At 54.1% G+C, this 9,819-nt stretch overlaps 1 protein-coding gene across 1 annotated transcript; it reads right to left on the reverse strand.

Annotated features, from left to right (window-relative positions):
• Window positions 1-1,669: 1,669 nt before the first annotated feature.
• DLX2 (distal-less homeobox 2) lies at window positions 1,670-3,921 on the reverse strand. The gene is made up of 3 exons (XM_021552401.3): window positions 3,463-3,921; window positions 3,077-3,264; window positions 1,670-2,805 (listed from the first exon to the last, which is right to left on the reverse strand). Exons 1-3 carry the CDS (start codon window positions 3,785-3,787, stop codon window positions 2,491-2,493), a joined length of 828 nt encoding a protein of 275 aa, XP_021408076.1. The 5' UTR covers window positions 3,788-3,921; the 3' UTR covers window positions 1,670-2,490.
• Window positions 3,922-9,819: the final 5,898 nt, after the last annotated feature.

Below are 9,819 nucleotides of genomic sequence, written 5' to 3' on the forward strand. Positions count from 1 at the left end.
AAGGGGTGTATCCCGCTTTCCCCCCGTTTCGCCCCCAAGTCGTAGCCCGCGGAAACACCGCGCTGCCGGGAACACAGCTCCTGCTGGACCCCGGGGCGTGGGGCTCCGCGGTGCTGCTAGCCACGCGTGCCTCCCCACTCCGTGCTCGCCGCCCCAGCGCTTCGCCGTCCGCCAGCGGGGAAGTTTCCTCTCCCCGGTCCGAGTGGGTGATTAAGGCCACTGCCACCAGTGGCCCGCGGCCGGCAGGAGGGTGAAGGAGGGGGAGAGGTACGGGATGAGTCGGCCCTGCTGCTTCTTGGGACGGCTCTGGGCTCTCGTCCCCGTCCTCGCCGCCGGGTCAGCGCCGGCACTGGAGGGCAGCTGCCTCTTTCCCCTTTGTCTCTCCCACTCCCTCCTCTTTGCACCCGACTCTCGTCTTCCAACATGCCGCTGTCATTCTTCGCTTTTCTTCACTCCTCCTTCGACCCCCGCCTCCCCTTGCCCCCAAGCTTTCCCCAAGCTCTCAGAAGAAATCTGCCCTCCCGCTTTCCTCCCTTCTCCCCTCCCTCTTTTCCCCCTTCTTTCCCCCCTCCTCCCGACGTGTCTCCTAGTGAGGCCGCCCCCCTCCGCCTTCCCCGGCCCCGCCCGGGCTCCTCATGCCAAGGCCTTTCGGAAGAGTCTCGGCCAGGCTGGCCATTCCCGACCCCGGGCAAGCTGGCCGGAGCCTTCTTGTCTGCAATGGGGTCTTCAACACGGCTTTCTCTCCCCGTGCCCTCTCCAAGAATGGCGGGGTCCTCGTGATCATGAAGGCCAGAGATCCCTTCTTTCACCCACTTTTGTGTCTTCCAGCAACAGTCCCTCCAAGGATGCAGCCCCTCAGGGTTACAGCTTGGAGGGGCACAGCCGGGAGGTGGCATCCCGTGTGGGGCGATCCCAAAGTGTGCAGCAAAGGTCATAAAAGTGAGGAGGGTTCAGCTCAGAGGGCTGCAAGGGAGCGTTCCAGAGGGTTACATCCTGGAGGGGTCCAGCCCTCGAGGGATACATCCCATGACGCTGCAACTTGGAGGGGGTACTGCCTGGAAAGGGATTCGGCCTGGAGGGATGCTGCCCTTACGAGGTACATCCCAGAGGATTTCAGCTAGGCGGGATGAAGCTGAAGGGCTGTATCCCAAAGGGGAGCATCTTGAGGTGCTTCCAGCCCTCGAAGCACCCCAGAGGGGCTTGGGACAAACACCAGCTCTGGCCCAAACAAAGATCCCATGCAGGTTACCGGCTTGGTTGCCATTGCCGGGGTGGGGCGAGGCGAAATGGTCAGGGCTGCGCCCGAGGAGCAGCTCCAGGACTACTACGAATCGGCCCTGCCCCAAATCCCTCCGGACGGCCATAGGAAGCTGTGAGACAGCACAGTCTGTCCCGGGTGAAATGTCGCTGGCGCCAGCAGGCGGGAGAGGGGGAAGGGGGGCGGCTCTGGGCTGCTGCAGGCAGCGCTGAGTGATTCATGGCCTCGCCAAGAAGACTGTCAGGGGCGAGATTTTATTGTAGACGGGAAAGAGGGGAAGGAGGAGGGAAGTTGCAGGCTTGCGGCAACTGTTACAACGGAGAGGAGGCGGAGGGGACGCGGCTCTCCGTCTCAGCAAACGTCTGGGTCCGAATCGACACCCTCAAATTTCCCTATCCCCAAAAACTCAGCGTGGGCACCATGGAAACAATAATTTATTTAAATACTCTCTGCTTATTGTAAAAGAAACATTAATGAGTGTATAAGTTTTCCATAATAAATAACCAAAAATACAGGTTTTTTTTTTTCACGACGCTAGACATCAAACAGATCAGGGGCATGTCAGTGGCTAGGCTGCCGACGGGGGAAGAGCGGAGAGGGAGTGGAGAGGAGGGCTCGCTGTGGCTGGCGCCCGACGCGAGGAAGCCCCGTCGGGGCACGAAACGAGCCCAGAGGCAGCGCACGGGCGGGAGCCGTACCGGCACCGCCGCCTGCGACCGGCCCCTGCCCCCGTAGGACGGTTTCGTTCACGGCTTAAACGGATACCTTAAATAGGGGAGGCTTCTGTTTTAAATCTACATATAAAAATTATTTATCCTTTTTTTTTAATAGTTTTATTTTTTTAATCCCCAACATCAAAGTGAGGTTATCCGCAAAGGCACCTGTCAACTTTAAAAAAATAAAAAGTAAAGTTAACCAGAGTTCTGCACCGATAGTTTGATACAAATGTCGGGGAAGAAGAGGAAGATGGACGGAGAGGAGGGAGTGAGGGAGGTGAGTACTTGTTTCGCAGCGTGGCTGTTTTCACGGCGGGAGGGAGGGAGGACCCCCACGGGGCCGAATGCACACGGGCCCCTCCGCCGGCGGCAACGGGGCGGGACGGGGAGCGGAGCAGTTCCTCTCCTGCGGGATGGCCGGGGCCGGAGCCAGGCTTCACCAAAACACCCGTGCTGCGCGTCGGTGCCCCGCGGCTGCCGGCTGCGGCCCGCGGGCTCAAGTCTCTACTACAGCGCCTAGAAGATATTGCCGCTGCCGTGGTGATGCGGGGGCTGCGCCGGCTGCGGGAGGGGAGCGGCCGCCGGCAGGTGCGCCGGGCCGCCGGGGGCCGGCGGGTACCACGAGTAACTACCGAGGAAAGCGGCGGCGGGGCTGGGGCTGGAGGTGCCGGCGCCGCCCGCGGTACGTGGGTGCGGAGCGAAGTCCCAGGCTGGGGGCGAGGAGGGAGACGGTGGCGAAGAACTGCGGCGGGGAGGTGGCTCCGCTGGGATCTCTCCGCTTTTCCACATCTTCTTGAACTTGGAGCGGCGGTTCTGAAACCAGATCTTTACCTGCGGAGAAAGGGGCGTCAGGCGGCCGCTGCCTCTGCGGCGCCTTCCCGGCGCCCAGACCGCCCGCGACGGTGCAGGGACACGCAGCTTTCGCAGCCCCGAGCACTCCCGGCGCTGCCTCACCGCGCTGCCTCTTCGCCTGCACTCCCACCCCGGGCCGTCGAGGCGCCATGGGCCGCCCTTCCTCCTACGCTCGCCCCCGACTCCGCGGAGGGCGACAGGCCTCGGCGGGGCGGGACGTGCCCGGGGCCCCGCGGTGGAAAAGCCTTACCTGCGTCTGGGTGAGGCCGAGGGAGGCCGCCAGCTCCGCTCTCTCGGGCAAGGCGAGGTACTGGGTTTTCTGGAAGCGCCGCTGCAGAGCCGCCAGCTGGAAGCTGGAGTAGATGGTCCGGGGCTTCCGCACTTTCTTCGGTTTCCCGTTCACGATCCTAATCTCCGGCTCGCAGTCTTCCTTCTCTGCTGCGGCAGAAACGGCAACCCCAGTGAGGCGAGGCGCCCCCGGTACCTCGGGCCCTGCTCGCAGCTCGGCATCACCGCCCGCCCCGTCGGGGCGACCCACCGGGAACGAGCGCTCTCCCGGCCCACCCCGTGTCCAGAGCCCCGATCGCCTCCTCGCCAGGCTCACCGAGCCGTCCCCCACGCGGGGCTCGGACGTACCAGAGTCATTGTTGGCTGGCGAGGCCCTGCTGCCGTAGGGCCCGTAGGAGCCGTAGGCGCCCCCGTAACCCACGTCGTAGGCGGCCTTGGCAGAGTAGGGGGCGGTGCCGCCGCCCGCGTAGGGGTAGGAGCTCACGGGGCCGTAGGGCGGCCCGCTCGCTGCCCCGTGCTGCTGGTTGGTGTAGTAGCTGCTGTCGGTGGCCGTGGAGACGGGCAGCGTGGGGGACTCCTGCGGCTTGTGCAGGCCGCCGTGCTGGTGGTAGCTGCCGGCGGAGATCTGGCTGGTGTGCATGTCCGGCATCAGACTCTCCAGCACCCCTGTCATCCCGCGCCCCCGCCCGCCGGGGCACGGGTCGCCGCCCCGCGGCCGTCCCCTCCGGGGCCAGGCGGTCAGAGCCGCGCCACCATGCTCGCCGCGCTCCGCCGGGGCGGTGCAGCCGCGCTCCCGCCGCCGCCAGCGGGACGGACTCTGCGCGCCGCGCGCCGCCGGGACGGCATTTAACACCGGTCACGTGGCGCGGCGTACGTCACCTAGCAACAGCCAATGCGGAGCCCGCCCGCGCCGGCTCCCCGCGGGCTCGCGGAGTGCGGGACGGGAGCGGCGCCGGCCATGGGGACGAGCGGCCGCGGAGTCACCGGGGACCGGGACCTTCCCCATCGTACGGCTCAGGCTGCTGCACCTTTGGTTGGACTGGGCGGTCCGGTCCGCACCAGCGAGGGCTCGGGGCCGCGGCTCAGCCCGGCCGCTTCTGTCGTCCTGTGTCTGTGGTGTGTGTCCCTGTCTGGCCGAAAACCCCCGGGAAAGATCCGAGCATCGGTCCCCCCGTAAGCGGCATCCCCACGCGGGCGCCCCTGACTGCGGGTGGAGCTGGGCGGCCGCGTTTGGCGTCCCTCTCAGTTATTGTGGCACCAGGAGAGCGTGCACATTGCGGGAGATCAGTAACCCCCTTTTTGTGCCAGAGCGGCAGAGCTTTCCAGTCAAATCTCCGTAACATTAGACGCGGAAGGGTGACATTCTTCCTTGCACGCGTGTTTTGTACAGCAGTTGCTGACGGCGCCCAGGGGACATCCTTCCATGCGGAGGCCCTAACGGCGCCTGTTGCAGCCCAGGCACGACGGCGGGGCCGCAGGTGCCAGGGACCCGCGAGCAGCCGCCTGTCTCCCTGCCCTGTCCGCTGGCGGCTGCACCGAGGCCGTCGGGTCCGGCTGTCAGTCGGGCACGGCGGCGCTGCCCTTGGCCGCCCTCTGCCGGGGGCAGCGCCGCGGGGCAGCAGCCGGAATGGTGTCTCAGGTGCGCTGAGTAGCGCTGCGGAACTGATTTTTATTATTGTGTTATTTCCCTCGCTCGACTGTCCCGGCGCGGAGCCGGGCCGCCTGCCAGGGAGCGCGATCCTTTCGCATGGAGAAGGGCAATGCGCTGCCGGGGGCTGCCACGCGCGGTGCGGCCGCGTCCTTGCGGGAGTCTCACGTGTGTGCGGCGCGGGCAGGGAGGGAGGCGGCACTGGTGCGAGGATGGCTGCAAATGTTACCACAAAAAGCTGGTAAAAAGGTTGGAAAAAAAAAAAAAAAAAAAGTGCCCGGCCGCCGTTGTTTGCAAGGGCACGTGGCGTCCCTGGCTGTCCCCGCGCGCCCTGAGCCCGCCCTGCCTCACGAGCCCGCGCGTGTCCCCTCAGGAGCCCTCCCTCACGGGGCCGGGGCCGGGCTTCCCACTCCCGCCCCGGGGCAGCCTCTCCCCGCCGTCGGCCGCTTTGAGGAGTGTGGCTGGAGCCTGATCCTGAGTCGGTGCCTGCGTAGTGGCGGCGCTGCGGCGAGCGCAGGTGCGCGGGGCTGGCCCTGGCCGTCAGCCAGCGGCAGGTGGGCCCGTGAGTGGGGCTGCGGGAGATGGGGCGCCCGGCTGGGCGGCGGGGAGCCCCGCTGAGCCCCGGGCGCGGCCTCCGCGGGAACCAACGAGCCAGAACCCGCCGTGGTAACGCCGCAACCTGCCGGCCAGCGCGGCCGGGAGGGACCGGAGCAGCGGCGGTCACGGAGAGAGCTCGGAGCAGTGGCTCTCGTGCTGCCGACTCTCCCAAATATAGCTGCTGCTTAGCGCGAAAGAAAACCAGTTTCTGCAATCGGCAGAGTGATCGTACTGATGTCTTGGGATCGTAGTCCCAAGACATCTTCGTAGGACTTTCTGTCCATCGCTGGATGAAGGCCGGCAGCTTGAAAAAGCCTCTGGCTGGCACGGGAGACGGGCAGAGAGCCCCCAGGTTGGTGGCTATCAGCAAGCCACCCTTCATTAGTCACGTTTTGAAGCGTTTGAGATAGTTTAAAGAATACAGAGGTGAAAGGACATTTAATCTCATACTGAGGATTTAATAAAGCAAAGGACTTACTTGAGAATTTGCCTTGCTATGTGGCAATTTTTATTTTTAAATTAAATTGAATAGTGCTATATAGCATGTACATGGTGATCTGTACAACAAGTAAAGGGCACGATTTTGTTTTGTTTGCCTCAGCTTATATGAGTAGTCTTTCTTGTGCAAGTTGTTCCTCATAAGTTGATGCCGGGCTCACAAATTGAAATGAATTGTCAAATGATAGCTGCTCTGAAGTCTTATGGCTTTGTTTCTGCAGTTTGTTTTGCCTACGTGGAGGCACAGACTTGCTGGAATGACCACTGGCATTTATTTTGCATCTATTTACTTTGCATTTAGTCACATGGCTAATCTTGTAGATCTAATTTTTTTATTTCTAATTTACTTGAACTTTTCTTGTGATGTGGTTGTTTTAAACACCAACTTAAACACCAACTATAAATAAAGGTATGATTAAGGGAGAGATGACATCAGGCAGCAGGAAGGAAGGAGAAAGGCTTGTTTTAGGTGAGAGACAACTTGACTACCATGAATGTTTTCCAATACACTTCTTTGAATCAGTCATAGTATTATCAGGAGTTTAAAAAAATAATGGCATTAGCCTGGCCCAGTGTTTATATGTTTTCATGTTCTCATGTTGTGCTAATAATTTTAATTGTGCTTTTTTTTGTCCTTGCTTTGGGAATTGTGAATGTTACATGGCTGGGTAATTAGAAGAGACACAGAGAGACTGGGGAGTGAGGAGAGTAGGAGTGTTTTGTGTACCTGCTGTTAATACTCTGCAATCCTGCTTGGTTTTGATGTAATAGATCATGTGTTATTGTTTATATCCTGTGAGAAGGAATGTTTGTATGAAACAAAATATGCATCTTATGCACATTGGTCATTCAGTTACACACGGGAAAAGGATGGTTGCTTTCTTGCTGCAGAGGAGTTCAGTGGTGAAAAGTTTTGGTAATGAGGTTTATATGCATATACAGCACTTACTGCCAGAGGCAACAAAACAATTGAGCTGGCTTTGTTGTTGTTGACTAGTTTGTTTTAGAAGCAACCTCATGCTGACTGGGGACATACTTAGTTTATGAAGTATGGTAAACACAGTGTGTATAAACACAAGAGAGAACCATCAGTCTTTAAAATCATCATCTCCAACTGATCAGCTTGTATTAGTTTTTTATTATTTTTACAAAAGGCAGTTGCATATGATTCATAGAAATGTCTGTGGTAACTCCAGGCTGGTATATTTTGTTTATTTTTTTTTAAATTAACTATTATTCCTATGATTCTCTTCCTGAAATAGGCTTCATCTGAGAAAAATGTGAAAACACTTCAGGGCTGGAATCCTGACTCTATATACGTGGTATAGATTTAACCTAAGGATCAATGGAACAAGTTATGCAGTGTTTTATCTCAAATTTCACTTGAAGAGAACTGCACTTAACATTTAAGAATGAGGTTAATTTTTAATCTGCTGTATTTTTGAATACTATTTTACCCATTAGGATCCACACTTGGCCAAACCATTTCACTTATTTCAGCAAGAATGTGGTGAATCCTAAGAGATGGACCCTATTATTTCTGATAATATTGCACAAAAGTAGTTGGACAGTAGTCTCTACTGCAATGGCATATTAACAAGTATGGATTTCTTTCCATGGCTGAGGGAAAAGCTTTTCAGTGGATTTATAGTGGTATAATGCATAGTGTAGTCTTGAGTGTTTGCCTTAATAATTGAAGAATAATATAAATCACGTGCCAGATGAAGCCATGAGGAGGGTTTATGCTTGCACTGTGCCTGTGAAATCTGGTATTACACTCGAGAGTGATGGTAACAGTTCAGTCTTCCTTTTCTGAGGGATTAAGTGTATCCGCTTTTGGGAAATTGTACGAATCTTTTCAGCTCCCTTCCGTAAGCTTGCTACCTGCTGTGCTTAGTTTCAGAATCCAGCATTATCATTTTCCTCTCTAAAAACTGTTTATTGTCTCATTCATCTGTACATCAGATTACTTCATTCCAAAAATCACATAAGTCTTCTGAGAAGAATATGCCCCCTTGTGTGGCTCCCTGAGGATTCCTTTCTTAGCCCCTTGTTGTAAACAGCTTATACAAGCATGACATGAGACATGGGTTCTGTAAAATCCTTTCAGAGTTGTTTATTAAGCTGTCTTGGTCTCAGATTATTTTTCTCAGTGATGATTCACTGGCAGCTCAGCACCTTTCTTCAGCAGAAACCTGAGCAGACTGGAGCACAAACTGTGACTTTTAATAGTGGATTAGTCTGGTGTTATTTAGCACAGGTGTTTCTCAGTTGTTTCCTTGTACAATGGTGAGGAAGTGCACAGCCTGATGCATTGGGGTGAATGTGTAATATCAGCACATTCTTGGTTCTAATAATTGCTGCAGATGCTTGGTGTGGGAAGGAAGGTCTGTGAGCAGAATGTGAAGGCAGTAGAGCAGCAGTCCTTGTGGGTTTTGGGAATAAAGTAGAGCATGCCCAAACAGTCCCTCTTGCCTCCTTTAAGACTGAAATTCTACCTTGTTCTGCAGTAGGGCCCTTGGATGTGTTCTGATCATCTCTGGGGCTTCCAGGCTTTTTTTTCTTTACCAGATGTATCGTAAGTAATACTACTGACAAAACCTAAAAACTATGTACTTTTTCATGATGGTTTTGTCAAGTGTTTTTTTTTTAACCTCATTTGAATGAGATTGGTAGAATAGCTTCAGTAGTGGTTTGTGGGAATGTTAACTGGCCAGAGGCTAGGCAAGTGGTACATGCATGCTCCAGGGCAAGTGCTTGTGAGCCCACTTTATAGTGGATTTGAGCACACTCAAGTTCAGCCAATAGGAAAATCTTTGTCAAAAGTGTTTTGTGTGTGAATATTTAGATGAAACAAAAGTCTTTAGTAAGTGCATGCGCGAAAAATGCTTTCAAGATGAATCATTAGATAATTTCTAATATTGCTGTAGATGGCAAGCGTGAGAGAAGCTGAGAGGCGTATTTTGTGGGAGTGGATTTAAGCTGAGTTGATCAGCTGTATCATTTTGAGCTCTTGTTTTGCACAAGTAGTAGAGAACATTTTATTTTTCCTTGATTGTAATGTCTGTACAACCTTTACCTGTGCAGTCTAAGCACAGTTTAAGCAAACTTCAACACTGAGAATAACCTAGACTGCTTTGGTGTTAGCTTAAATGTGATCATTTTAAGGGTTCAATTTAGTGGACAGTGGTGTTTGGAGCTCAGAAATGCTACATCACCTCAGTGTACTGGATGAATTTTGATTTGTAGTGCCAGTGAACTGTTTGAGGTGTGGAGTGTGCTTTCTTCTGCAGGATCTTGTTTGAGCTGACACCTCCTATGACTGGCAAATAATAAAGTTTGTTCCTGATGGAAAACATGAATGTCTTGCTTGTAAGGAAGAGATGTGTGTTTTGCTTTAAAGAAGATATGTACAAGAACAAATCTTGTAAATGGATTATACAGCTGCAGAGTACTTGGGACAAATCCTAGATTGCTACATTCCCATCTGGAATGCTGCACTAAATTGATTCAAATTGTGGACCATGCAAACTGCAGAGCCTCTTCATGGGAATACTTGGACTTATGCTCTGGGATTTGGCACTGGCTATTCCCAGCCTTTGTAGGCATCTTAAGTAGAAATGATTAATTGCTCAAACTTGGAAATTTTCAAAAGAAAATATTATTCTTTCCAGTAGTGAGAAAATATGCACATACAAACCTTAAAAATTAATTGGCTTTGAAGTTAATTTGCCTTTTTTTTTTTTTTTTTTTTTTTTTTTTTAGTGGTGAAGTAAACAGTGTTTCTTGAACTGGCTGGGGGACCTTTTCTTCAAGCTGTGTAGCTGAAGTCTGTTGTGTAAATATGAAACCAGTGGGAGTTTTGGGCAGTGAATTGTCTGTGAGGAGTGCTCAATCTCATAATCTGCACACATATCTATTTTGAAACTGCTCCTGCTTGGAAGGAAAGAGGTGAAAGGAAC

This window comes from Lonchura striata, chromosome 8 (genome assembly GCF_046129695.1).
Source record: "Lonchura striata isolate bLonStr1 chromosome 8, bLonStr1.mat, whole genome shotgun sequence".
NCBI classification, from domain to species: domain Eukaryota; kingdom Metazoa; phylum Chordata; class Aves; order Passeriformes; family Estrildidae; genus Lonchura; species Lonchura striata.

What these genes read in the sequence shown, in the direction of transcription:
- DLX2 (XM_021552401.3), bottom strand. Translation starts at nt 3,787, where the DNA reads ATGACAGGGGTGCTGGAGAGTCTGATGCCGGACATGCACACCAGCCAG. An exon ending in GCCAGCCAACAATGACTCTG is followed by an intron (nt 3,265 to 3,462) that starts GTACGTCCGAGC and finishes TTTCTGCCGCAG; the next exon opens with CAGAGAAGGAAGACTGCGAG. An exon ending in TCGGCCTCACCCAGACGCAG is followed by an intron (nt 2,806 to 3,076) that starts GTAAGGCTTTTC and finishes CTTTCTCCGCAG; the next exon opens with GTAAAGATCTGGTTTCAGAA.